The sequence below is a fragment of the Anomalospiza imberbis genome, chromosome 1, assembly GCF_031753505.1.
Source record: "Anomalospiza imberbis isolate Cuckoo-Finch-1a 21T00152 chromosome 1, ASM3175350v1, whole genome shotgun sequence".
NCBI lineage: Eukaryota > Metazoa > Chordata > Aves > Passeriformes > Viduidae > Anomalospiza > Anomalospiza imberbis.
The window spans coordinates 97813499-97841370 of record NC_089681.1 but is presented as its reverse complement, the minus strand read 5'-3'; the positions used below and the strand labels follow the sequence as shown (position 1 = coordinate 97841370).

General features: G+C 37.3%; 1 protein-coding gene across 34 annotated transcripts in view; it reads right to left on the bottom strand.

The window, feature by feature from the left end:
• Positions 1 to 8816: 8816 nt before the first annotated feature.
• LRRFIP2 (LRR binding FLII interacting protein 2) overlaps positions 8817 to 27872 on the bottom strand; it is a 56142-nt gene continuing 37086 nt past the window's right edge. For 20 of the 34 annotated variants that reach the window (XM_068201366.1, XM_068201380.1, XM_068201372.1 and 17 more), the window contains 13 exons: positions 27684 to 27728; positions 26890 to 27003; positions 26393 to 26464; positions 21041 to 21211; positions 20666 to 20758; positions 18567 to 18659; positions 15106 to 15207; positions 14724 to 14856; positions 13390 to 13439; positions 11853 to 11973; positions 10778 to 10857; positions 9768 to 9872; positions 8817 to 9011 (listed from right to left, as the gene is read on the bottom strand). In XM_068201366.1, coding sequence (XP_068057467.1) covers positions 8901 to 9011; positions 9768 to 9872; positions 10778 to 10857; positions 11853 to 11973; positions 13390 to 13439; positions 14724 to 14856; positions 15106 to 15207; positions 18567 to 18659; positions 20666 to 20758; positions 21041 to 21211; positions 26393 to 26464; positions 26890 to 27003; positions 27684 to 27728 — 1290 coding nt within the window. In that variant the 3' untranslated portion in view covers positions 8817 to 8900. The remainder of the gene's footprint in view (positions 9012 to 9767; positions 9873 to 10777; positions 10858 to 11852; positions 11974 to 13389; positions 13440 to 14723; positions 14857 to 15105; positions 15208 to 18566; positions 18660 to 20665; positions 20759 to 21040; positions 21212 to 26392; positions 26465 to 26889; positions 27004 to 27683; positions 27729 to 27872) is intronic. The other 14 variants (XM_068201384.1, XM_068201514.1, XM_068201471.1 and 11 more) reach the window with 6 other exon arrangements.

Below are 27872 nucleotides of genomic sequence, written 5' to 3'. Positions count from 1 at the left end.
CAGATACCGGTCCGAAAGTGGGAAAACAATGTTAAAAACTAACTGATGGGGTAATGTATTGAGGATGGGATAGTGGAAGAAATTAGGATTCTTCCTTTGATGTTTTACAACTGTTCTGATGTTTCTTCTTTGTTTAATCCCATGTTTTATTTGATTACCAACACAGTCCAAAGAATGCAATTGGATAAGAAATATTGCTCAAGCCAAATGATTTATAAAGAATAAGAGGAGGGATTGTGAAAAATGCATATTTTATGATTGACTTCTTGTAAATATTAAATTGAATACTATATGTATTATGTTATACTGATTAGAAGTGCTGTATTAACATTTTAATAGTATGGTAAATGTAGTTTTGTAGTTAAAATAGAAACTATGTATGTGGGGGTTTTTTACTAGCTCAAGCAAGAGATGAGATAATCAAGAAACTCTTCGCACAGAGATGGCAGTGATGGAGCCCATAAAGAATTACTGCCTCCTTATCGGAAAAGACAAACATTCTTCCACCTTCTCTCCGTCTTTATGGAACCACCAGGATTAAGGGGAAGAAGTTAACAAAAAACAGAAAAGTTCTTAATTTGCAAGGAATTTATGCATCATGTATGAGATATATGAATATGCAACAGGCTATTGCTTTTAAAGGTTATTCCTTTGTTCACAAAGCATGCTTATCGGGCTTAAGTGCCCGAGAGCATCCGGACGTCCATAATTCTTTGATTTTTATTGTCTTGTAATTCTCCTAACTCTAAATTTGTATTACTCTAATTGTATTACTATTTTTATAACTATTTTATTATTATTAAACTTTTAAAATTTTAAAAATCCAAGTGATTGGCGTTTTTCACAATCCACATGGAGCTTACCTTTCCCTAAGACATTAGAGACTGTATGAAGAATACTATGTGCTCCTCAGGCTTCAAGTAAAAGGTGCAATAGAGTAGACATGGTCTGTTCAAGATCACTAGCTCCTTAAATGAAATATCTTCTGCAAGGTTATCAATATTCTCTCCGAAACCACCAATGACCTCCTGCCATAGACAAAAACCCACAACAATATTTTTTAAATCATTATTTTCTATGAGTACAGTGCTCTTTGCTAAATGTGTATTTTACCCACTAACAGGAAAGAGCTCACCCTGTTTACATCCTTTTGATACTACAGACAGGTTTACACCCCCCACTGGAATTACTGATTCTCAGGGTAAGCCTGTAAGTTTTAGGTCAATAGTCCTAATGTTGTATTGTGGAGGAACATAAGAAAACATTCAGCAAGCACTGCACTGCAGAGTCTAACATGAACAAACCAAGCATAAGAGTGACTTCTGTTTACAAACTGCAGAAAGGAAGTAGTCTCATGCTTCTTCACATGGGACAGGTAAGGCTGTGAATCTTTCCTCTGCCACCATAACCCTGGGATGCACTTGTCTCTTCATGTCCTCACAATGGAAGAAGCCACTTCAAAAAGTAGCAGTCAAATAAAAACCAGGCAGTGCTACACATCCTTAAAACAGTTTAATAGATATTCCTCTAACACATCACCTACTGCAGTATTAACAGTGTCAAATTACAAATAGAGGGTACTTCCTTGGTGTTTTGAAGTTACATTTTATCAGGGACAACTGCATCAAGCTCATTAGAACAAAGCAGGGAAGCTCTCTGCTGCAAGGCTCTACCCTTAAAATACCCCCTTGTCCATGCCTCAAAGCAGAGCATCTCTTCCAGTCTTCACAGCAAGCCATACCAGCACCAAATCAAGGCAGAATCCAGATTGTTTCTCAAACCACATTTGTCACTGTGACAACTGATTTTCTGCTCCTGCCGGATAGCCAAATCAGAGCTGACAGGCTAGCTAATACACCTAAAAGATTGATGACTCAAGGTATTTCGGGATGCATGGCAGGGGAAGGCAGGGTAGGTTAGACCTTGCCCTGGTAAGATAGTGAACTAACCCCCACCACCCACCCCTAGAGCCTGTATCCTAGCTCCACAGTGTCTGCCAGTCATCAGCACACAGGAGGCACTGCTCCACTCTTGCTTAACCCAGCTTCTGAGTGGTCAAATGACCAGAAGTTCCACCTGTGGGAAAGGACCAGGAAGGCCAAGGGGTATTTAAGGTTTAAAATGAGGCTAGTGCACCCTTTGATCCTACCTTCCTCTTGGAATTTGTATCTGAATGCTGCTGGAACGCAGGAGTTGGCTTTTCTGTATCTTTCATATGTGTGCTTTTCTATATATTTCCTGTCTTTGTTCTTTCTAATTCCCTCTTCTTGAAATATTTTCAGTAACTTAACATTGAACGGGTTTAAAATCTGCTAAATTGAATGGGCCAAATTAATGCTTTGAGCAGTGTTTAATGTTGATTGGATGTTGTACTAAATCTTTTGCCAAAATTCCCTGACTTTTTACAGTTTGCCAGTAAACTTATGTCTTGTTTTGACCTTTTGAGAATATCTGGTTGGTGTTTCTCCCATGCACTTAACCCAGGGTACACGAACCACTGTATAATCCTTTTATTAGAGCCTTACACACAGGTGCTTACACAGATACAACAGAGGAGGAAAAGAGTGCACTGGCTGCCCTATGCCCAGACTGGACTATAGAGCCTGGCAGAGTACACTTAAAGCAACTCCTGAAACTATATACGATTCACCATCAGCTCTCCATTGTACTTCCTAATGCATTTACTACCAGCTTCAACAGAAAACACCAATCCTGATATAAAGTAGACCTGAGAGACACAAAAAAATTCAGAATCAACTGGTCCTAGACACTCCAAATCCCTTAAAAGCAATGAAAGTACCACTTCAAACATGATAGGAAAGTCCATCTCTATTGGTCAATCATCATTATATGAGACATTTCTAAAATGAAAAATAACAAACATTCTTTCTACAAGAAGATGATAAGTGAGCCAACTGGATAAGTCTCTGCTGGTCCTGCTGTTTGAAAACAGTGAAGGACTGGTGGGTGATGTGACAGCTGGAGACCACCTTGTGCACAGTGATCATAAAATTATATACAGTTTTTCTTACTTGGAGAAGTAAGGAAAGGGATCAGCAGAAATGCTACTTTGGACTTCTGGAGGGCAGACTTCAGCCAGTTTGGGACACTGGTAGCCATAGTCTATTGGAAGGCACTCCTGAGAAAGCAAAGGGGTCCAGAAAGGCTGAGCATTTTTCCAGAGGGGAACCTTAAAGGCACAAGACCAGGCTATTCCCCATGTACTGAAAGATAAGCCATGAAAAAAAATACTGGCCTGGCTTAAAAAAGAGCATTGGCTGGAACTCATGAAGATGGCTCAACAACTCATGAAGAGTACAAGGATACAGGAAGAAAATTAGAAGGGTCAAAGCCCAAGTAGAACTTTATCTGGCTTGTCATAAAAGACTACAAAAGATGTTTTCACAAATACACCAGCAACAAAGAAGGGCTAAGGAGAATCTCCCTCCCTTATTGGATGTAGGAGGAAACATAGTTAAAAAGGATGAGATACTTAATACCTTTTTTCTCTCAGTCTTTAATAGCAAGATCCATTGTTCTCCAGGTACCCTGCCCTTCAAGGTGGAAGACAGGAACAGAAGCAGGGCAGGAGCAGAATAAATCTCTTGTAATTCAGGAGGTAATGGTCAGTGACCTGCTATGCCACTTAGGCATTTGTGAGTCTATGGAGCTGGATGAGATTCACTCAAGGGTACTGCGGAGGCTGGTGGGCCAACAAGGAAAGAGTCCACCACACTCCCCTGGAGGGAAAACCCCTCAAGCAATAACCACTGTTGTTAGGGTGAGGAAAAAGGCTTCTCCCAGCATGCCTTGCTGCAACATGCAGATTCAATGTATCCCATTGGCCTTCTCCGTTGCTGTGCCCTCATCCCATTGGCCCTGGTGTTATGCCTCACCTCTCAAAATCCATATACAAACCCTTGCTTTCCCTGCCTGACTGGGTCTTTGTCCCTGGATCCCTTTGAGGAAGAGGCTGAATAAAGCTCTCCTTGGAACCCCACACAAAGATCCTGTCTCTTCTTCTGTGTTGCCTGGATCACAGAAGAGCTAAAATCACTTGGCATGAGTATAGATGTGCCTGTGCCACTGAGGTGTCTTTTTCAAGATGCTTCTTTGGGAAGGTCATGGCACTCTGGACAACTGCCCACCATGACACTGAGGGAGCTGGTGGAAGACCTCACCAAGCCAATGTCAATCATTTATAGAAGTCCTGGATAACTAGGGAGGTCCCAGGTGACAAGAAGCTGGCAAATATGACGCCTATCTACAACAAGGGCTGGAAGGACAATCCTGGAAACTACAAGCCTGTAACCCTAATGGCTCTCCCCACACCAGCCATGGAGGCCTGCACTTCAACATCAAGGATGAGAACATCATCCTCCACCTGGCTACCAGTGAGGTGAAGCTGATCGACTTCAGTTGCAAAACAAATCTAAAGGATATGCTATGCACCTAGTTTTCAGGTGAGCCCACACCCCAGCCAGGGCCTGGTTGGGCACAAAAGGGCAGCTTTTTCTGGGGTGAGAGTAATTCTTCAAGTTTTTTTTTTTTTTTCATGGAGGGGGGGGTGAGGATGGATTTTGTAGAATGGGAGCCCTCTGGAACTGATGTGGGGGGAACCAGCCCAACAAAAACAACCCGTGGAGGGTAGCAGAGGCCTGTTTGCAAAACCTTTGTTCTGGCAACTTTCATTTGCAAGCATGGAAGGGCTTGTGATGCTCTACCCCCTTCTTCTGCCTTGGCCTATGATATTTTTCTTGACCAGTGCAGGAGTGGGGGCAGATAAAAGTGTTTTCCCTACTCCTGCATGGGTGTTTTCCTTGCATAACGTGAGCCCCTTCTTCTTGGGGCTCACTCTGCCCTCTTTCAGCATCAGGGGCTTTCTTTTACAACCTGAAGTTTGTTAACAAGAGTTGGGTGCCAGCAAGAAGGCAGCAGGTGACACTGTATTCCACCAGTGCAGTCCCTGCATCCTCAGGGATGCCAGGCAAGGGCAGTGTGCACCTGATGAGTTCCATCTGTATCTCACAGGAAAGCAGGTGTACAGCCCACCTGAGGGGAGGATAATCTTCCTCTGCTACCATGGACATCCAGTGATGATCTGGTCCCTGGGCATTCTGCTCTATGACATGGTCTGCAGGTTCCATCCCTTAAACAGAGATAAGGACATTATTCTCGGCCATTATCTTCTTCCTGCCATAGGTGTCTTGAGCTGGTACCTGGTTTGAATCACAGGAGGAATGACACTGTTGGGAGATTACAGGTGGTATATGAGCATCCTGTTCTTGCAGCTACAGAGGAGATTGATTTCTCATGGTTAGCTGGAGGAGCTGGCACATGTTCTACCCTCCTGCTCTCCAAAACAGATTGGAAGGTTTGGGCACAGTCTGGGCACTGCAGACTGTTGAAAAGAGGAGACCATTGTCCAGCAGCTTTTTGATTTCCCTCCCCAGAGTGCCAGCACCTTGTCAAATGGTGTTTATCCATTTGTCCCTTGGACAGGCCATCACTGGAAGATGTTTTCAGCTATTCTTGGCTGCAGGACATACACCTTCTCCAAGAGATGGCAAAGATCCACCCCTCTGCACAGCAGGATCCAGCAAGTAACAGCTCTACACATCTCATGGCATTAAGAAGCCAAGAAAATCAGACTCTTTCTCTGCAAGCACAGCACAGTGTAGGCTTCACAGCTGAGAAGATGCTTCTGCTAGTCCTGGGGGAAACTGCAGAAGTGGCTAAGCACTCTCCATGGTATTTGAGAAGCCATGGCAGTCCAGTAAAGTTTCCATGGATCAGAAAAGGGGAAGCATCCCCACTGCAGATCCCTGACTTCATGGTCTTCCTGCAACCTGGAGTAAAACTCTGGCATCCTGTGGCACAACCACCCTTGGCTTGGTCACCTGTGGAGCAAAGCTGATGGTGGTTACAGCACCTTCCTTGAGGACAGTCTACACCCAGTTAAAATCAAGGTTGAGTCTACATCTAGTGAGAGAGGGAATGCTCCTGGTCCCAGGCGTTGCATAGTCCAGCCTGGTTGGGCACTGGTGGTTCCCAGCTTTGCTATGGTGTGGCGGGATTATTTTTTCAGCCAGTTGCCAGGTTTCAGGTTTGTTTTTTTTTTGTTTTTTTTTTTTTTTTTTTTTTTTTGTAGGGGAGGGCATGAATGTTGTGGAAGGGGAGCTAGTTCCTGGCCATACTGACAGCTTTCACCACCCACCCAGCATGAGCTGGAGGGAGCCTGACAAAAACCTCTACCCCTGGGGGTAGCAGAGGCAGGAGTTCTGAATCCATGTGCCAGCAGGTTTGCTTTGCAGGCCCTTGCAGAAGGGCTGGGAAAGGCAAAGGCAAGTTTTTTCCCCAGCTGTGGGGAGATTTATTCCTTGAAGAAAATGGTTCAGTCTTCCTCAGTCCTGTGATACAGTGATAACATTTTACCTTGTATCATGTTTCCAGGTTTTCAGTTTTAATTTACTTTCATGCATTTGTTATTTGTTTTCTGAAGGAAGATTCTAGCTGGGGCCTGGACTGCATCAGGAGGTTTTGTGACTGTCTGCAGAATGGATTCACTGCCAGTGCCACTCTGGCAGGTACACCTCCTTCAAGACGGATGAGGACGTCCGGATTCCCCAAGTGTGGAAGGCTGAAAGTCCTTTATTGTCACAGGGAGCTGCGCAGAGGCGCCACAACCCGCTCCCAGCTGGCACGTGAGAAAAACAGCCGCGAGCACTCTGAGGTGTGTGATTATATCAGGGACGGGGTGAGGAGAGCAGGGGCCCTCCCACCCAATGGGGGCAGGTGCCGTGGCGATGACGTGGACCACGGTGCCCAACGGGGACGTGACCAGGGCAGACCCCGGGCTCTGGGGCGGTCGGGGGCTGGGAGATCTGAGTGACGGGCACCGAACCCTCCTGTCAGGATGGGGAGTGGTCACAGGAGTTGACAGCGGAAGCTCCAACAGTCAGGGACCCGGACTGAACAGCCACGGGGGGTGGGGGGGGAAAGAAACACGAGGGGTGCGCAGGGGTACACAGAACACGGCTAGCTAACAGATCAGAACCCCCAACCTAAACCCCAAACCAAGATGCAACAACTAGAAATCTTAATTTTAAGAAAGAATGTACTGATGCTTTACCTCATCCCCAGAAAAAGTCCTTACCTGACTCTCATGGTTTCATATTGAAGCTGCAGTTTTCCCTGTGCCATAAAATGTCCAGCTTCAATGGGGTGGTTTAGAGGAAGTCAAGAAAAAGAAAGGTTCCCTACCACATCCTAAATAGGTTTTAGCAGAGTTTTGTACATACTGAAACCTCCAAATTATCAGTTTATCTTCAGAATACCTATGATTAAGAACTAACCAAGACTTAAGAGTTTCTACTGCATAAGTACACAACAAAAAGCGAAGAGTTAACAGCACAGACAATGATCTATGTGATCACCAAAGTGTGTCTCCTATTTAATAAACAGGCCTAAGCAGACCTGCTACTTACAAGGTATCTCAACAGGGAAGGAATTTTATTTTCCAAGTTCAGGAGACATCCAGAGACAGAAAGCTTTAGTTTTGCACTGTCAAGATGGCTGTTGTTTGAAAATAGTTCTGGTGAAGCAGAGGTACTCTCAGGATTGCAAAGGTCCTGAAACCTGCCTTGCTTTGAGAAATACTCCCAGAAGAGTAGCAATTTCAAAGCAGAAAATACCTGCTACAAGTCCAAAAGTATGATTCCTCTCAGACCAAGGCTCCCACTGGCCTCATGAAAAGTTCAACACAGAGGCAGTGCCACTTCAAACACTTCAGTATTGCCACTGCAGGTGCTACTGATCTCCTAATTGTGATGTGCCAGCTCAGAGTCAAAGTTCTTAACAGTATTCACTGTCTACAGGGAGTATGCTACAGACAAAAAAACCGCACCATTCCAGAAAAAACTTTCTTCCTTGTGCAGCTCTTCCGCTCCAAGGCAGTACTGTCAAAGAGTAGCAGACTAGGTTAAGAAAAAACAATTCAAACTCACTCTTTCAAAGGCAGAAAAATACTTGTTAAGAATATGAAGATCAGATCTTGCTATTCTACAGATTTTGCTCTGTCCTGTTAGCATCTCCGTATTCAAAGCAAAACACAAAACATCCAGTTTTGGTCAGTAAAGTGTCCATTTAATAAACTCCTTAGCCACATTTCTCACTCCCTTCTTCCCCCCATAAAATTTCAATTCACACTTAAGCAGATGCCACAATTTGATGGCGTACAACTTCAGTTTTTAAATTTGCACTCCTAATGCTAAGAGTATCAGGGGCTAGTATTTGACAAAATTACATAGAAGTCATATGTGCCCATGCAAAAGAAGCCGATCTTTATATACAGTCCCTATTTTTTCTTATAAATTTGAATATTTTAAAAAATGTATTTTCAAAATGTATAAAGTTTGGGGAATACCCCAAATGTATCTTAAAATAAAATGCTTTCTGGTTTCAAAGGTTATTTCAACAATGAAGACTAAATTGCACCAGATAAAAGGCACTTGTGTTTTGTGATGTCTTAGGCAAGTATATGTTAGTTTCATAACAGTGTCTTGAATTCATGCAGCTGTCTCTGAGCATCAAGCATCATTAAAGCAGCCAAAAGAGATTGTGAGTAAACTTGATTCCACAGTTGTAAAAACATACAGCATTGTGCTCCATCTTTGACTCTAGAATCAAACACTATTGAAAAATTGCTGCCATTCACATCAGAATTCAAATTACATTTCATCCTCTCATAAATTACAAAAAGTATGTCATTTAATTATGCAACTAAACCACCAGTGAACAGCTCAGTGTTCAAATAGTTTGCGCCACTGAAAGTCTGTATTTATAAACAAGCTAGGGACTAGTTATTCAAGGAGCAGTGCATTGTATTTTCAATTTCCATTTCACTGTTGAGATAAAAGCGCAGTCCTATTTGCCTTCATCTTCTCCAGCCTTTTCATTAAATGGCTATTGGTCATCTCCATTTCTTCTATCTTATCCAGTGCTGTTCTTAACTATAAAATGGAAAAAAGTTATTATCACTTTAGTTTATTTGGACTTTGTGCTGCTCTCAAGCTTGGTAAGAGGAATAAAAGTATTATGTTTCGTAAGAGTGCCACAGAAGTTAAGATAAAACTTCCATTATTGCAGGCAGATGAAACAGAATTAAACTCTTTAAAATAATTACGAAGCAACTGACACATGAAGTGTATTCCTTCTAAAAGAACTAGGTGCCTGCAACCCCCCATTACATTAAAGCAATTTACCTAGAACAAGGTAAAGTACTCTCCACCATTATTACTTGCATACAGATACAGAGTATTCCCATCACAGGTAGCAGGCATCACATTAGTGGATGCAGCAGCTCTTAAGCAAGAATGATCAACAGCTCAGTTAAATACAGCTTCTTCCCAGAATCCTGTGAGATCCAAGTTGGAAAACTCCCAGGCTGTCACTTGGCATAGGGACCATTCATTTCTCTAGCAATATTTTGTAGAAAGATTACTCTAAAATATTACAAGTTATCACATTTAGAAAAAAAATACCACTTAGATGCTTCCTTTCAAGGAAGTACAGCACTGAATAGTAGTTAACATTACTTTAACGTGCTAGATGTCTTCTGAATGTCATATTGAGACTTGAAAGTCATCTTAAAAAACAATTAAAAGATGTAATCGAAGATTACAAAAAATCAGAGCTTGGAGGCAAAAGACAGAGCAGCTCAAGACAGAAAGGAACATTCAGCTGGAAAAAAAAAACAAGTCAGTTACCTCTCGCTGAAGCTTCCTTTTTTCAGCTTTGAGTTCATCTTCTACTTTTTCTGCATTTTCTGCTGCATTTTTATACCTTGCAACCTGTCCCTCAAGTCGTCCAATCTGTAAACCCAAACAAGACAAAAGGAACATACTCAGGTGGTCCACCTGGAGTTCACCTGCCACCAGCTGCTCTTCCAAGGACACAGCTGAGGAGACACAGAAAGTTAAAGAACTAAGCAGAGAGAAGAGCTGGGATAGAAAAAAATCAAGAATTGGAAACACATGAGTTTAAAAATGAAAGTGGAAAGTTGAAAAGCATAAACTGCATGAAAAGATGCAAAGTAGAAAGCAGACTGTAACTGTTATCAGGACATGATGAAAGAGGTCTTGAGCCCAAGCACAGAGTTCAGAAGTAAGGAGAGGACTTGAGACAAATCCTGACTGCAACCTGCAGACGTTAAAAACCACTGGATGGATTGTTCTGTGTACAGCTCCCTGCTAACCCTAAATCCACATGATAGGGTAGTAGACTGAATTTTGTCATAAGATATGCATCTGTGATTTAAATTACAATATTTCATTTAATTTTTTAGGTAATAAGCTGTAATTAAGTTCCTAAAATACAAAAGTATGGCAGATTGTAAAGAAGAACTGAAGTTACTAGTTCAAGAAAACCAATTTATGTAACCTAATTACTCATAAGAAAGTTGTATTGTGGAAGGTACAAAGGTACTCTCTGAAGTTGAGAGTTATACATCTATGAAAACAATCACACTTTTTAAGTCAATAACATGGTTTTATAGCTCATCACCATAAGGTTTTCTCTTACTGTTAGGCTGTGCACAGGTATTTAATTGCAGGGCACAGGTATTTAATTGCAGGAAATATGAAAAATGTGGTGTCATTCTATGCAAACTAAATATCAAACAGTAAATCAAATTACAAAATATGCTTTCATAGTTTTTGTTGAAAAAAGTATTGCAAAAGTGTGCAGTGTAATAAGAAACATGAAAAAAGACACTTACATTTTGTTCCAAAGTAGTGATATCTTGTTCAGCTTTTGAAAGCTTAAATTTGTATTCACTAATTTGTCTGTTGGCATCTCCTAGACAAAAATTGACATGAATATGTTAGTCAAAGCAACCCTCTAAAGTAGCAGTTTCCCTTTTAATTAGAATTCATTAAAAATACCATTTTATTGAGAAGCCCATACCCAGGATCACAAAGAAGTAAATGTTCTTTCAGCAATCTACAAGAGTATGGAACGGAAATAATTTTATTTTATTTAGAGAACACAACTACTGTCTCTATAAAATGTGCATTAAATCTCAGGTGCACCAATGAGATACACACCTTTTAAAACATAAATTTAGATCAGCAAACTAATTCCTTAGAGAACAGAATCAATATAATAATCAACACACACTGCAAAATGCCAGACCACAATAAACATAATACCAGCAGCATTCAGCTTAGACATCTGTAATAAAATTTGAATAAGGATCACAAGGCTTGAACCTGACTGACAAACTCTAAAGAGTTTTGCAAATTACTTTGGTGTTACATTTGAGCCCTCACATTGCCAGTGCTTTGTTCATGTTCATTAACATAAACATATTAAATGGCAGTCTGTCAAACAAATAAGTTTTCAGCTGAATAGCTTGCTTGAAATGAAAAGCATCTTATGCTTCTATGAGGCAACACTAAATATTAAGTTAAATACATTTTCATGTTTTGCTTTGGGACAGTAGTCTTCTAGATTAGGTTTCTATATCAAAGACTGAACAAAATCATCCCATAGAATATGTATTTAAAAAAAATCTTATCTGAAATTCTATTGTCTAAAAATTGTATCAAAATAGTGGCACCCACTCTAGGCAAGATTATCAACTGAAAACTAACTTCCCAGAATGTTGTTCTTCAACATCGAAAGAGGCAGATTTTTAAGGTATTCTACAGTGAGAAGTCCATGCAAAGACATATACCAACAAAAACCTATCTGTTCAACAAAATAGTCACTCACAATACTACTAGTGCACAACAAGAATTGGAAGTCCTCTCTGCAAGAAGAAAAAATCTGAACAGTAACCATATACCTACTTTGCATTTCAATTAGCTGCAAGTCAGAGCCATTCTCCAAGTCTATTGTATCTGGATTTGTGCTATCACTTTTAGAGTATTTCTGTCGTTCTTCTTCTAACTGCATCTTCAGTTTTCTAACCTGAAAAAGGAAGTGTTTCTTTATGAAAGAAAGACTCCCAGAAGTCCAGTAGTTCTGTACCTAAATGTTCAATGGTAAAAAGGCAGAGTAGTCCTGAGATGCCACTGGCTGAGAAGGTTCTGTAAGCAAGAATAACAGAGTGATGCAGGGGAGCCACTCCCTGAGTGACTGTAGGCTCCCATCCCCATCACTGGGCAAGTGCCCTCTGCATGTCAACGCACAACCCAAGCCCACCGGTTTGGCCAGTACTGCAGGGATATCTGCACAGTGCAGGAGCACCTTGTAACTAACACAGCTCACTTTTCGGAAGAGGAGACCGCATTAAACTCCGTTTATGGATTTCTTCTACTGTGTATCTTTCCCACTCCAAACACACACAAAGATATCGAACACTATCCTAGTGGGTTTACAGACAATAATCCACGGCTTTTTTAAAGGGTCCTCTCTCATACTCCACCTGGAAACAATGGTCCTAGGCAAGTCTGTAGTGCACATTAGTCTTTAGTAGTTCCACTTCATGCTACAGCAGTGTCTCTCGGTTTTTCCAGTACTCAGGGAACATAGATTTCTCAGCTATGTGCCCTGCGTATGGACATTATGAAAGAAGTAGGAGCTACTTTTTGGACACTCTTATAAAAATATTGTTCTACAGATTAGCAGTATGTGAGTTAACCTGCAAAACCCCCATTCATGATACAAATCAAATATATGATCAGTAATTTTAAAATTATACAGTGATAAATATGTACTTACGCATTTATATATATCTAATATTGTAAATTATTGGCAGTCCAAAAAAGTATCTGTACTATAATTAAGGTTCATTCACAGCAAACCCAAATGTTGACAACAATGGTTTAAATTTGCAATGTCTTCAACTAAAAAGTCAAGAATTGTATTCTTAACAATTGCTCAATGGCTATATGTTTGCTTGAGTCCTTTCTTCTAAAAACAGCTCTATTTAAACACAATTATTTTAATAATATTAATTTTCTCTCTGAGTTACCAAAATGATCAATGAAATAGTATCACTCAGCAATTTTGAAGAAAATGCCACTTGAGCTTATGACAGTGTAATTGTACTGACTTTAATATTTCTGCATAAGACAAAATAAAAGAAAGAGCTTTAAGGATATGCACTAATAGTAAAGTCAGGAACAAGTTAGATTTCAGCTAACCAGTTAGTGAAATGAAGTTTCTTTACCAACCAAGATCAAAATCCCATGGATAAGGACACTAGCAAGAGGAACTGCCAATTCCTGATAGTCAGTGAGGTAAAAACTTGAGTATTTTAGTTTGCTTAATTGCTTATATATCTGATTAAGCACCTTTGTGCTTAACGTTTATTACTTATATATAAATAGGCTGCAAAATGATACACAAAGGTCTACTTCTGAAATGATTAACTTATTTTACCTGGGACAGTAATTCCTCCTTTTCTCCAGCCAGTTTTCGTAGCCTGATATCTAAAACCAAAGAACCCAATTAAAAATCAGAGAAATCTGTAACTAAGAATATGTTTTTCATAACTTTTTGTTCCATTCCAAATGAAATATTCATCAAAGCTAATAGTATTGGCACCACAAAACCTTGATATTTCACTAATAACACAATAACCTTCAGTTAATAGCAGAAAAAAGGGAAAAATACTTAATTCACACTGTTTATTAGTATAACAATTCTAAAAGCAAGACCTCAGAGTTTAGTAAATCTTTAAAGCAAATTAACAACTGATGAATTTTTCTTAATACTAAAACAGTTTTGTCCCAATATCTAGAACAGCCATTTCCAACAAAAGTTTCTTCTGATTGTGTATACTTTTCCCTGTCTTATTTGAAGTATGTCATCTCTTCAGGGAAGCCACTAACCTTCCCCATATGTTTAGAAAGTTTGCAAAAAGCATTCCCAAATGACAAAAAAAGAACCTGGAAAGGGACCCACAGGAATGCAGCAATATCTCTACTAAGTCACAAGATCAGCAATGACTACAAGCCATTACTACAATCAAGCAACACTGTGCTAAGACTAGAGCAGCTCCCTTAGAAATTGTAACTTTGACAGAAATTAAGCATAATAACATTTGTATTCCCCTGTGAGGGAGCCACAGCAGAAATATGTATCAAGTCTAATTTCTGTCAATACAAATATATGTAACATATATTATGTACAAGTATAATTCAATTATATAGAGATTTTTTTTTCTACATGTTAACAGTTTTACAGTGGATTGACCTTGAATACAATAATTTGCTCAACCTAAGGATAAAAGCAAGTTAAAGTAACTTAACCTCAAAACCCCCAATTAGTGTCTCTGTTGTCCCTGTCATTTTTTGAATACTTTTAAAACTTCTTTTTCTAATGAATGTGATGGAACACTGCACTTGATGTTCTTTCACTGATTATGTATACTTCTAAAGAATTATTTTCATGAAACACAATGGAAAACATACTAATCCAAAAGACAACGCTTTTAAGCAAGATGTTTTCTGTTAGTATTAAAACAGGAACTGGACCAAGAGAACTAATCAGTTTCAAACATCTAAGCACATATTATTTTTTCTTACTCAAAAGATACATCTGCCTTTTCACTCAGAACAAACAAAAAATTAAAATCAATCATGAAAGTTGTGTAAGCATATATTCCAGAAACATCACAGGTGTTTGCATATGCAAATGTAAGTCACACCCACTGTGAATGAGAGGAAACAAAGCCCTCAAAAACTCTATAAAGTATGCTAGGATACTTTTACCTAGTGGTCCTTCTCCTGCAGATTCCAAGACCTGAGCAGCTTCCTGTGATACAACTGTTATTGTACCAACCACTGATTCATGGTTTAGATCACCATTTGGTGTGCCATCTGGAATTATAACTAATCCATGTTTCTAAAAATGCAAAACAAAAAATAAACTGGTCATACAACAGAAGTGCTAAAATATAACTCAACAGATAAATCTTTAAAGAGCCTTTTAGGTTCATTGAAACAGTTACAATGATATGGACCATTTATCCTACCCTAAGGTCAGGTTTTCAGAGTGCACAAGAACAGTAACCATTCTTCCTCCTTTTTACTGACCTTGATTTCATGCCCCATTCCTGGATTTGTTACTGTAAAGTAACTACTACCAACATACCTGTCCTCTCTTCATTGTTTCCTTCAGGTCAGCCAATTCCTCTCTGAGCTCATCTCGCTCATTCTTAATGCAGTCAAAGTAATCTTTCTGTCTTTCTAGGGCCTGGGCTCAGGCAGATAGCAAGAAAAAGAATGGCACAGAGAAAAAGCATATGACAGAAGAAGAATTTTCTACAAGTAAATACAAATAACTCAATACAAGTAAAGAAATTAAAAGTGCTTTTTAAATATGTAGTAACATACATCTCTGATAACTGCCTTCTACAAGTTGCATATCTAACTTCATGTTACATTTGTCATGATGTTTTTTCCAGACAAGTCTTAGATTTTTTGAGAGGTTTTTTTATTCAGTGAATTCTATCCTTTGGTAAATTCTGATAAACTAAATTGAGTACCAAAAGAGTAAGTGATTCTTCTTCATACAGGCACTCTGCAGCAAGAAGTAAAATCTGCTGAAATTCAAATGGCAAAGATCCTGGAACATTACATCTATTGAACTAATTTCTCTGGTTTTTTTTTTAAGGTACAGAAGTAGGAAATCATACGTCATGGAAGACCTTGAATGTATCCACTCACGAATACTAGTTTACTTACTAGTTGCTTAAGGGTTACAACACCATTTACTAAACCCAAAGCAATCAGTTTTAGAGGGAAAAAAAGCAACAAACACTAGTAGCACTGTTTTAGCACAAAAAAGTATGTCGGCTAGAAGGGCAATATGGGTGCAGATAGGTTTGCCTAGCTAAGCTGGAGAGGCTACCTGGCAGTTAGTTGGACACTTTTACTTGACTGGGCAGCATACAATACTGCATGCATTAAAAATAATCCTCACCATACAGCAAGTGCAAAAGTATACACACATTTTGGCCAAGAAAATGATCCAACTAAACCTTATGCTATGCATGAATGTGTAGGAATGGACTGATATAATGAAAAAAATGAAGGTGTATACGTTTGTACTGTACTTGCCTCACATAACTTCAGCATGCTAAAATCTAATAATAATCTAGAATCTTTATACTAGAGCAATATTTTAAAGCATTACTCAGTTTCAACAGAAAATGTTGACAAGTGCTGTTGCATTTGATTTATTCACATGTAAATGTAACATATAAAATGAAGGCAATTCAACATGTGTGAAAACAGTAGCTGACATCTTAATCTTAAAATTTATAAGATGTCCTTTTATTTCCTAGCACACACTAGATCTCTAACTACATGATAAATAGAATGAAGAACCTTAATCATTACATAATTTTGTGCTCTACTCAATAGACACATATATATTTTTAATTTTTAAAGAACAGTGGAAGAGATGGAAGGGGAAGTAAGCTCACCACTTGAGAGAATTGACACAGCGGCCCAGAATCACAGACACCGATTGTGTGTACTTGAAAGTGTCCTGTGATGATGCTGACCTTCCCCAAACATATTTTCTATCCTTACCCCCTAATAACACAAGTGTTAGAAATCAGAAAATTCTGATGGGGGAGGAAGTGAACCTGATATAACTATTTCTACCTATGTAGATCTAAGTAATCATTATTCAAAACCAGTAAAAATCCTACTGTTTGTACACTCAGGGTTTAATTTAATATGACATGGATTTTGCACATAATCTACCTCTGCAATTCTTCTGTTGGGGCAGAAAACAGAAATCAGGACAACAAAATTCTGCAGACAGATTTTACCATACTTATATGAGTAAAATCTGATAATATGCCAGAATCCAGAGATGTTTGGAATCCTATTTTCTAAATATTCCAAAAGCCTTTGTAACTTTTATACCAAACTCAGAGTTGCCATTACTAAATGAAAATTTGGAGCCACTAAACAGTAGAGTAACTGTGTATTTTAGGAATATAACCCAACGCTGTAACTCAGCGTCCTCAAAGTGATAGAATTTAAGATCAAATATAACCAAAAATTTCAAGAACTGTAGAAATGAGACAACATAAGAAGGCTGGTGTAAAACAAACTTTTGCTATTTTGTTCTGTTTGCCTCCCTTTCTTTGTCTGAAACAGCTAAAATGTCTCATATAAAATGTAAAATTTGGTTACGATTTTAGTTATAAACTACATTGTGAAGCTTTGCAGAGACTTCCAAAGCTGGAATAGAGTAAAAATTAGCAGTACGAGGGAGAAAGGCTCAAAAATTGTGAGCTAAGAAAAGTATGTAAGTATTTATAGTTATGAGAAAGAAAATAGCAGCATTTTTACATTTTATTCTCTAAGAGCGGTCAATTCTCAGAATTTAAAAAAAAAAAACCTAACTAGAAAAATAACCAGTTATGGTGTTTACAAGAACACAAACTATCAGGACAATTTTGGCTAAAGGAAAATATATCTCTTTCTTGTCTGCTGGCTGGTAGGTATATTTGAATATAGGATATACTTGTACTGATTCTGGCAATGTATTTGAAAGAGCACAAAAATATTGCACAAATTGAGACAGTCCAATATACAAATGTGAGAAATAAGTATGGAAAGGATAGGGTAAATTAAAGATAAAAAGCTTTCAGAAGAATGTTCAGAAAACTTTAGGATGTTGATTTTTTTTTTATGATGAAAGAGAAAGACTGAAACATGAAAAAAGTAAGACAGCATTGTTTCTGAACTGGCCACCACCAGTTACAAGGCAACTTTTCAAGGTGACTGGAACTCCAGTAAATAAAACAATTTTCAAAGAAATCTGCATATAGTGAAATATGGTATAAAATTCAGGTAGAGAGAAATGACCCTTGAGCTGTCAAGAGGCAGACAATTCCTGTTTAAAGATTTTCCAATTAACTCCCTATTGCCACCAGGCAATTTACTTGTGTCCCAGAACAGCTACAAGTTCAGAGACATGTACTCATCACTGATGGTCAGGCTGACTCAGTTCTATGACTTCTGCCTGCTCAGAAGCAAAAATGACAAACCCTGTATTGACCTACATTAGCTGCACAGTATCAGCACAGTTCTTTCTGTACCAACCTCCTTCGTATACAGGAACCTTAGGGATGCTCCTCCAAAGGTCACCTACAACTATTGTTTCAATTATGACCCTCAATACCTGAAGTATTTCATGTGTCATATCACAAAACTGGCTTGGCTCAGTGTTGCATCCGAGCTAACCAATTATTCAAGAATCAGAAGTGCAGGAATGCACAAATTGGTTGTAGAAGTCAATTCAAGATCATATATTTTACCACTAGGCATACCATCAAAAAATTTGCAAAAAAAATTGTAAATTTTTATGTGTAACAGTTCATATTACAGATTTAATTAGAACTACTTATCATTCTGCAAGTAAAGTGTGGCTCATTTTCTGAAGAAGAGAAAGACGGGAAAACATTTTATTTATTTAAATTGGGAGTGGCTTTAATTTCTTTGGAGTACACAGAATTCCCTGGGGTGCAGAGGGCATCCATCTACTTCTAAATTTAAAAAAATAGCTTTCCTCCCATATTTCATTCATACCCCTATTTTTTTATCTTTCCAATTATTTGTCTCCTGGAGATCAAACACTTCTTTGGTTATGGAGTCTATAGTCTCCTGCATACGTTGATTCGCCTGTGGTAAATAGGATGAGGGAAGAATAAAAGAGGAAAGAGAAGTAAGGAAATGGAAAAAAAATCCCAAACATTAAAATAGATAAAGGAAACTAAGTAATAAAAGTCAACCGAAGAGTTTATGAGTATGAAGTTACAGAAAGTGTGCAGTTTAATGTATTATATTTCTCATTAATTCATGCAAGAGAATGGTATTTAATTCTATTCAATCACTGCTGTTTGGAAAACTTACTGCAGCTAGAGTTACTTTTCTTTAGTGACTGTTCCCACTGCAATCTGTGGATAGAAACAATTACCCTCCTGTACTTTCCAGATACCTTCAAGTCCCCTTTGTAAGTGAATATTAATGTTAACAATTGGTTTTATTAATTTTTTACAAAATAAAATAATCTTCTTGAAAGTATAAAGAAGGGAATTTGAATCAAACATCCAGGAAGCAAAAGACAACTGCTGACTGCTTTCTGATACTATTTGAATATGTATCAAGTGTAGTCCTACTTTTTTAGCTGACTATCACTATATTTTGTTGCTTCCCCTGCAAATATAATTAAATGCTTAGCTATGAAGATGACATAAGAATTTTAAGGGCTAGAGACAACTCTTTTCCTTCTTAAGGAGTGAACTTGATTTTACATCTGGGAACAGAAAACAATGCCTTTCTGCAAAAAGCTACGTGGCTTCAGCTAGATTTTCTATTAGTGTTAAAAGATGGAGAAAAGACACAATAGGTGGTAAATATGGGTCAAATCTTCAAAGGGACTGGATGTATTAGTGACTATTTGACACAGGCTACATTCTACCAAAGTAAACACTCCAGAAAAATCTACTGTATATTCTTGGTTCATATACTTAAACCCTACCAAAACCCCAAACAAGAATGTGCAAAGCTGTTTTTTAATTCTCAGTGAAGTCAAAGATAATTTAGAGCAAGCAACAGAGCCACAAGGGAACTTTTTAGGGCTTTTGCTTGTCAGCATTTACGCTAACTCAAAATGCTGGATAATAATAGGATAATCTTAATCCTTTTCTTCTGCTATTAAATCATATCAACTGCAGTTCATGAAGCATAATACTTCTAAAACAGAACTGGGACTTTTCAGAAACCATTTCAAATTACAGTACTACCACTTAGAGAGCACAAGAATATAGTGAAGAAATAAAGCATCAATGAACTATTACACAGCTTTTGAAAATGACAGTAGGGGACTATGGCCTATACACTTGAAGATAATCAATTTTTACTGCAATAAGAGACAGTGGGAAAATTATGCAATAATTGAACTGCAATGTCCAACTAAAATAATTGGGAAATGGACATCCATATACTGATGACAATATACATTCATATATATATATATCTTTGTGGACTATTTTAAAATGTAGACTGATAATAGCTCTGGGATTTCACGGTGGGTGGGTTTATTTCCAGAAACAAAAACAAAAAGGAGAAAAATAACTGGGTGAGAGGGGAAAAGAACACACTGCACACCCAGCAACATGACTGTGGCCCAATAACATGCTGACCAGTGTTGCTGTGTATTATGCTTGACTGGTAAGCAAACAAATATTCAGTATGGCAAACTTCAATTGTTGATACTCATAAAAATCTGAAATAACTGAAATGGAAACTTTTTGGAAAGGCACAGATTAACATTTAGTATTATCCATGCATCAGAACTTTTAGCTATGGAAAATTATTTTGGCCACACAAATATTAATTCCACCCTCACAACAAAGAAAAGGTACTAGGAACATTCATAAGAGAACCACAATTCTCACAAGAATTAAAGGCTTTACAATATGTAATACATTTGAAACCCTTGCAGAGACATCTTCAGCTTCATAAATTTAGGAGGATCAGTAGCTTAAATTCTAGCCACTAAAACAAGATAAATTATTTCTTAAAAATGCAAGACAGTATTTAATCCTGTTTTGTGTATGATTCCCATTCAAATCTCGCACCATATTTACTTGCACAGGTTCTATCCTACAGTCATACGAGCATACCTCTATCAATTCATCTCTCTGTCGAAGGCCCTCTTTAAGTTCATCCAACTTATGCTGCAAAACACTGCAGTTGTGTTTCTGTCTTTCCAATTCCTGTATTAAATAAAACAATTATTTATATTTATTTTGAGTTATGTAAGAAATTACTGCAAGGATTTGAGAAATTATACCTACCAAGCAGTTAAAAAACCACTGAAGTGGTCTAAATAAGTTGTCCAGACACTTACTACACAGATTTTATTTAATAAACTGTAGTGAGAAAAAATGCCATAAAGACTTAAGCCCCATACTAACAAGTAAAGCTACTCTGAGTATTTTCAACTGTTCTTACTAAGTAGTCCAGACTTCTGTACTTTATAAATAGAAAAAAAATACCTTTGACTTCTCTTCATTCTCCCTACAGAACTCTGCTATCTGTTCCTCTTTCTCCTCAATAACATCCTTTAGAGTATCCACTTGGTAAATCAAGTTGTTTTTCTCGTTGTCTAGTTGAGCATTGGAAACCATAGCTTTCTTGTACTTCTCTTCAACTTCAGCTAGCGAATCCTACAGATAGCAGAAAAGTCCACATTAGTTTAACTTTTTGATACACTGTTATAATGTTAAAATACCACCATAATGTTAAAGTATGAGATGTTAGACATTAAAATTATGCAGCTGAAATATATTCTTTAGAGATACCAAGTAACAGTTTAGTTCCATTATTCAACTTCGGTCACACACAACAATGAAAAGTTATCATTACAAAAGCGTGAAAAATAGAAGATAATATTCCACTTGCATTTTCTACTCTGCTATATTCACAGCAACTCACAGGGATACAGTAGTAATATCACAGCTTCACATTCTAGTGAATACCATGCATCTAGTAGTAATATCATTGTTCTCAAGGCATGCATGACAAAACAGAATGAGGCAACAAATCTAACAGAGAGAATGCGGACAATTAAATCAGCAAAAGAGACCACAAAAATAATTCCAAGAGTAGCTTTAACTTGATGCTCGTTATTTAAGTAGTGCCCTATGACCTTCGATTCAAGACTTTAAGATAGCCATATTATTCCAGTAAAAAGGATTTGCTATTTAAACAGGTATTTTATCTTTGGTTAACTTACTAAATTTTCTTTTAAAAAAGCATGTAACTTGGTTCTCTGCCTAAAGGCGTACATGCCTCTTAGACAAATCTCCCCCATTTACCATTTTACCCTGATTTTGGCTATATTTGGGTTTTTTGTCAGAGTTGTAACAAATGTCAACCATTTAAATACTTAAAAAACTATAACTCCAGGCACTTTTAAGCATGCCTTTATTTCAATATGCATTATATAGGGGTTGAGACTACAAGATCTTTAAAGTCCATTCCAACCCTTTAACATTCTATGATTTAAAAATAATAACGACTGATTTTCTGAGTCCTAATTTTAGAATTGAAAAAGAACTATTAAGCCAATCCCTGGACAAAGTAGATCTCTGCCCTACTACAAATCTCCTTGTACTTCATGTAACCTGTTCCTTGAAGGCATAAGTAGCACTATCTCCATTTTTAAATATTTATATTTCGATAGTAGAACCACTAGCACAGGAAGGGCATGAAGCTTGGGTTTCCCGAAAATAGAACACTAAAACTAAATATATTAAGAGAGAAGGTGGCAGCAATCTAAGTTTTCTAAGAAAATACTTAAGATCGCTATCTATTAAACAGGAAAATTATGCAATCATTTTTGTTTTGGAATTATCATCATGTCTTCTCTTTAGAAGGACCAAGTCACAGTTCAATATTCTGCTATAAGAAAGTTAAAAAATTCCCTATCTCCAAACACTATTCCACGCACTATTCCATGTTGTATATCTCCAGTTTGGAAAAGCTGTCCTCAGAGTATGTATTTTATCTTTTATAATTTTATCATAATCACATGTATTTATTTCACTGAATTCCAGAAATTTTTGCTGGAGAAATACAATTTTTTGAAACCCCAGAAAAAATAATTACAAATCAGAAGAGACAGTAAGACAAGTGAAAATATAAGACAAGTGCCATTATAGTCTAGGAAGTAGAAGCAAACAGCAAAGATGACTCAGGATAAGAAGAAAAAAAAGAAAAAATATAAACATAAGTGCATGCAAGTAATTCTGAAGATTAAAACCAGAGAAAGCATGTCTTTTCGTGATGCTGTAAATACAACAAATCTTGTAAAGATTGGCAAAACAAAATGCTAGAGCTAGCAAACCTAAAGACTTTCAAAGAATAATCCAGTTTAGAGTAGAAAAAAAGAAGTATTAGGATTATAATGAATGCTATAGTAATTTTACAGGGAATTATGAAATTTAACAAAAAAAAAAGCGGCTAGGGAAGAAGTCCAATTTGATTATTTTTGTGAATGTTGTGACTGGGGTCATGTAGTAATTTAGTTCGGCAGATATCCAGCTGGTCCAGTCTCCTAACTAAAGAGGGTCAACTGAGATCAGGCTGCTCACAGCTCATCTCCATTTTAAGTATCTCCAGAAATCTAGACTGCAGATGGTCAAACTTGCTGGATGACCTACACCAGTGTTTGCTTTCCTAGTGAAAACTCTTTTTTCTTGAGTTCTAATTGGATTTTCTGCTCTTACAACTCAACTTTTGTCTGTTTTGTCTTTCCCTTGCAAAGAAGTCTGTCCTCTACTCTCCACTGCCTCCTCTCAGACATGCTAAAAAACAGCAACAATATTGCCAACCACTACTCCAAGATTTATCAAAGCCCATTGTCTCAGCCTCTTACTGTATGCCACGTGTTCCAGGACTCCAATCTTAAAAGACAAGACTGGAGGGCTTAAAAGACAAGGTTGGGGTTTAAAACATTGTATTAGAATGTCATTAATTAAAAAAATAATGGCAGGAGAGAATGAATCTGCAGTTACAAAAGCAGAATAGATTGATTTGGATGCTAAAGAGTGAAAACTGCTTCTGAGAGAGAAGCTAAATTATGTCTAAGTCTCTGTTGGGTTAAAAAAACGGAAACATTGCAATGGCTTCTTTGCAACTGTCTTCTTTTCAAGTATTACACATGTTCCGCACGGTTCAAGAATTCCATGCAGCTTCAGGGAGTCTTCCAGTTTGATTTGAAATAATTTCTGAAACACTTGAAGGAGGCTGTAGGATTTTTAAGGATGAAGCAGTGGGAATGGGATGTAATGAAAACACATAAGGCTCTGCATATAACCTAAAGCTGTGAAGAAATACCACCCACAACTTTATCAGTAAAGTGCTATAAAAATTAGCTTGCTCAGCTAGAACAAGATGATTCAAGCCAACAGACATCAAGAGAGTGCACTGTTAACAGCATAAAAGAAAAATTTTGAGGAAAGAAACAGAATTCCTTTCCAGCTGCTGCAAAGAAATACATAAAGAAGCAACAAAACTGAATCAAACTGAGACAGCAAAAAGATTTGAAGACCTAACTAAACCAGAACTAGCAACATTAGAATTTATCCTGACACCCAGTATATTTGTAGTCAGGTAAAACCCACACTTTTAGAAGCATAAGGGCAACCAGGGAGGTCAGAAGGTAGTGTGATTACAAATCGTATTAGTCCAACACTGGAAAAAAACCCAACCAACCAACCAAAAACCCCAACATTTAAATGCAGTGTAAAGCAATTATCCTGGTAACTCTTCTATAACATACACAAGATTAAACTGATCAAGTACAAGTTAAGAAAAAGGCAGTACCTTCCTAATTAAAAAAAAAAAAAAAAAAAACTTCCCAAAAGAATCTCTGAACATATTATTCAGTATTAGCAACAACATAAAATGCAGTTCAATTCTGAAAGCCAAGCATAGATGAACATCTTACTATTGCACACTGTGCTCTTTGGTAACTGTAATGGATTACATTAAATAATAATCCATTAACCACGAGTCAGAAGAGTAATCATGAGATGCTGGCAAACACATAAAGAGCGAGCGTTAGATCCATTCTGAAAATATGAAGCAGTCTCACATTACCCTTGATTTATGTCTCATATGTCTATGTCTAATAATCTTGTAATCTACTACTCTTTGAAATGCTTTTAATATTCATATGCCAATGTAACTAAACCAAAACATCCTTCATCTGAACATATTGCTATCAGGTTTAACATTTCCTTTAAAGGTAAAGTTATACTTCAAAGAGGAAATAACTTTTGCAACACTAAACAGCTCGTATTACATATTTTCCCCTTACTATATAATCTAATATATTGTTAAATTGAAGAAATTCAAGTACGCTGATAAATAAATCACTGTTACATGCTCTAATACAAGAAGCATTCATTTATATGGATATAAAACATATGAAAAGTTCTCTTTATTTTTACATGAAACCATTCACAATTAGACAATAGAAAAGAGAACAGAACAAATGTTCTGGAAAAGATTTGTAAGCCCCATAATTTTTTGAATTCTGTATCCCTTCAATACAAAACAGTGAAAAGGATGATTATTTTAAATTTACTGCACTGCTAATTGTGTGAAAATGTATAAAAGAAAGGCATATATACTAATTTTAACAAGTAAAAATACAGACAAATCTCCTGTAGAAGACTACACCTAGTACAGGTAGTTAGGTCAGTGTGCTGCTGCAGTACAAACTGCAGATTGCACCCTTGGTAGGTGGAAATGGCTGGAGTTTCCAGCAAGAGCAGTGATCGGGCACTGACCCTTTGCACAACAATGTGCATGGGAACCTTTGGCACCAGCCAGGTAAGTGGCCACTCAGAGATACAAGGGGAGCCAATGGCTCAGCAGGAAGACCCCACACCCCCGTGTGCATGGACTGTACATACAAAAGCCCACGTATTCCTTGGTTCGGGGTCCCTCATTGGCAGAACCCAGCTTGATCTCAATCTAGTTTTGCGTGACTCTTCCATGATTAAACTACTTAGAGAAATCAGATATCTGAGACTCTGTTATGGGAAACCTGTGGCTGAGCCTGTAAGGAAACCTTGACTGACAGTGTAAGAATGGTGTGTGTAGCCAGTCTAGTGCAGCACCCACTGACTCACTTGGTGACTCACTAGAGGGTTTTGCTCCCAGCAGTGAAAGTCTGAGGTGGTAGGAATGTGACTACCACAGTGGATGCAGGATTGCCAGACAGGAAAGTTTCCTTAGCACTCATTAGCCTAGTGCTGAAAAAACCAATCTGTGATTTAGAGAAAATAATGGGAATATAAACCAGCATAAATGATTTTTTTTAATGGCAAAAAATTAAAACAAAATTCATTTTCTCCTGCAAGCAATATGCCTGCCAAAATTAATTGCAGCACATCCTTCAAAATTATTATTTTGGTTTTGCTTCATAATATTAAGTATTTGCTGAAACCTGGAGGACTAATTCTTAAGTTCTTTGCCATAATTATCTCCCATTTCTTTGTTCCTCATTTAATACCTAGTAATTATTTTATATATCTGTTTATTTGCTAACAAACCTCTAAAAATATAAACTGAACACCTCATTATCTTATCAGAAAACACCTATACATATAAAAACATCAAAAAGTATCAACTCTTCTAACTGTAATCAAATAATAAACATGCAATCTCATATACGTTTTAAGCTGATGCTCTTCATGCATTAAAAGTTAGATACATACTTTAAAGAAATTTTAAAAATTGTTAGCAAAGCCACTATACGTTAGTGAAACTGGTGATAACTCCATTATGCAAAACACCCATTCAGAATACATGCTTGGGAGGAGCCCTGATACCTTTAATTCTTTAAGTCCCTGCATGTATCTCCCTTCTACATCATGTATCTGGTCCTTAAGATCATAGATATCCTGCAGGACATAGGAAGGAACCATTGCATAAGAAGTATGGGGAAATAATTTAAAGTTGAAAAAGCATTAAAATGTTTACATGCACTTCTGTCAAATGACAAAGCCTGCAATAATTCCCAGAAATTAAAATTAATTCACACCAACTTGATGGAAATTAAGGTTTTGTTTAAAACCCTAACTCCAAGACATCACAGATAGCACAGAATTGTTTGAAATTCAACATAAACAAAATCTTATCTTAATAAGCTAAACTCTTAAACCATAATTATGAACACAAACCAAGATAAAATACCAAGAAAGTGAAAAAATACTTAATGATTGAAAATTACATCCTCATAGCATTTTCTTATTATAATAGAAATTCTGTATTAAAAAACAATCTTCCTATTTAAACTAGCTCCAAATTCTCTAAAAATGCAGTTCACCCGTAATTCACTGAGGGAGGCATCAGGATCCACCAAACTATTTGCATCTCCACTTCCTCTCCTAGATGAGTTGCCACTCTGAGGAGCTGCACTTACTGAATTGCGAGATGAGGGCTTAAAAAAGGGAAAAACATTGTGTCAGGAATCATATTTCTGGTATACTTGATAATACTCTTTATAAATTTCTTCAAAGTCACAGCATGGTTTTCTCTCTTGTTTTTCTTAGTATTAGCTTACAGACAGTATTTTCCATTGAGTATTTTCCAGCACCTGTGCTTCTTCTTGATAAAATGTTGGTTTCTTGTTGATGACTTAGTGTATCAGAACATAAGAATTTTGAGTCATCTATCCAGAAGATATTCATAAGATGGATAACAGTGCTGAAATACTGTAGACATTTACAATATTACTAACTATTACAATTTCGGTCTTTCAGGATTCAGAAGAAAGCCTACAATGAGAATCTATCATACAGATTTTTATAGCCTTAGCCTCCTAAATTTTAGCCTTTCCTGGTAAGTATTTCTCACATGAAAAATAAATTGCATAGAAAATTATTACTGGCCAAAAGTAAACTAAAGTCTAAATTTTTTCCCTCAAGAAATAAAAGGCATAAACCATTAATTCTGGAAAATAAAAGAGTGTATCTAAAAATATTTTTGCAAGCTAACCCTGACAAATACAAAGAATACACAGAATGTATACTTTTTGAATTATTTCAACACTTGCGAATTTGTGAATGAACACTGACTGTAAGTAATTCTAGAAGAGTTTATAAAATTAAAAACTCTTACCCTTGAAAATATTTCTGAATGTGATTTTTCACTCTTTTCTTCCAGCTGAAAGAGAATAGGGAACATGATTACCTTTTGTAATAAGGAACTACCAAATGAGCATCTTTTGTTCAAAGAGACAAAGAAATATTTTTTAAATGAAACCATTTTAAAATTTCCAGGTGTTAGCATAGATCCACACAGGAAAAA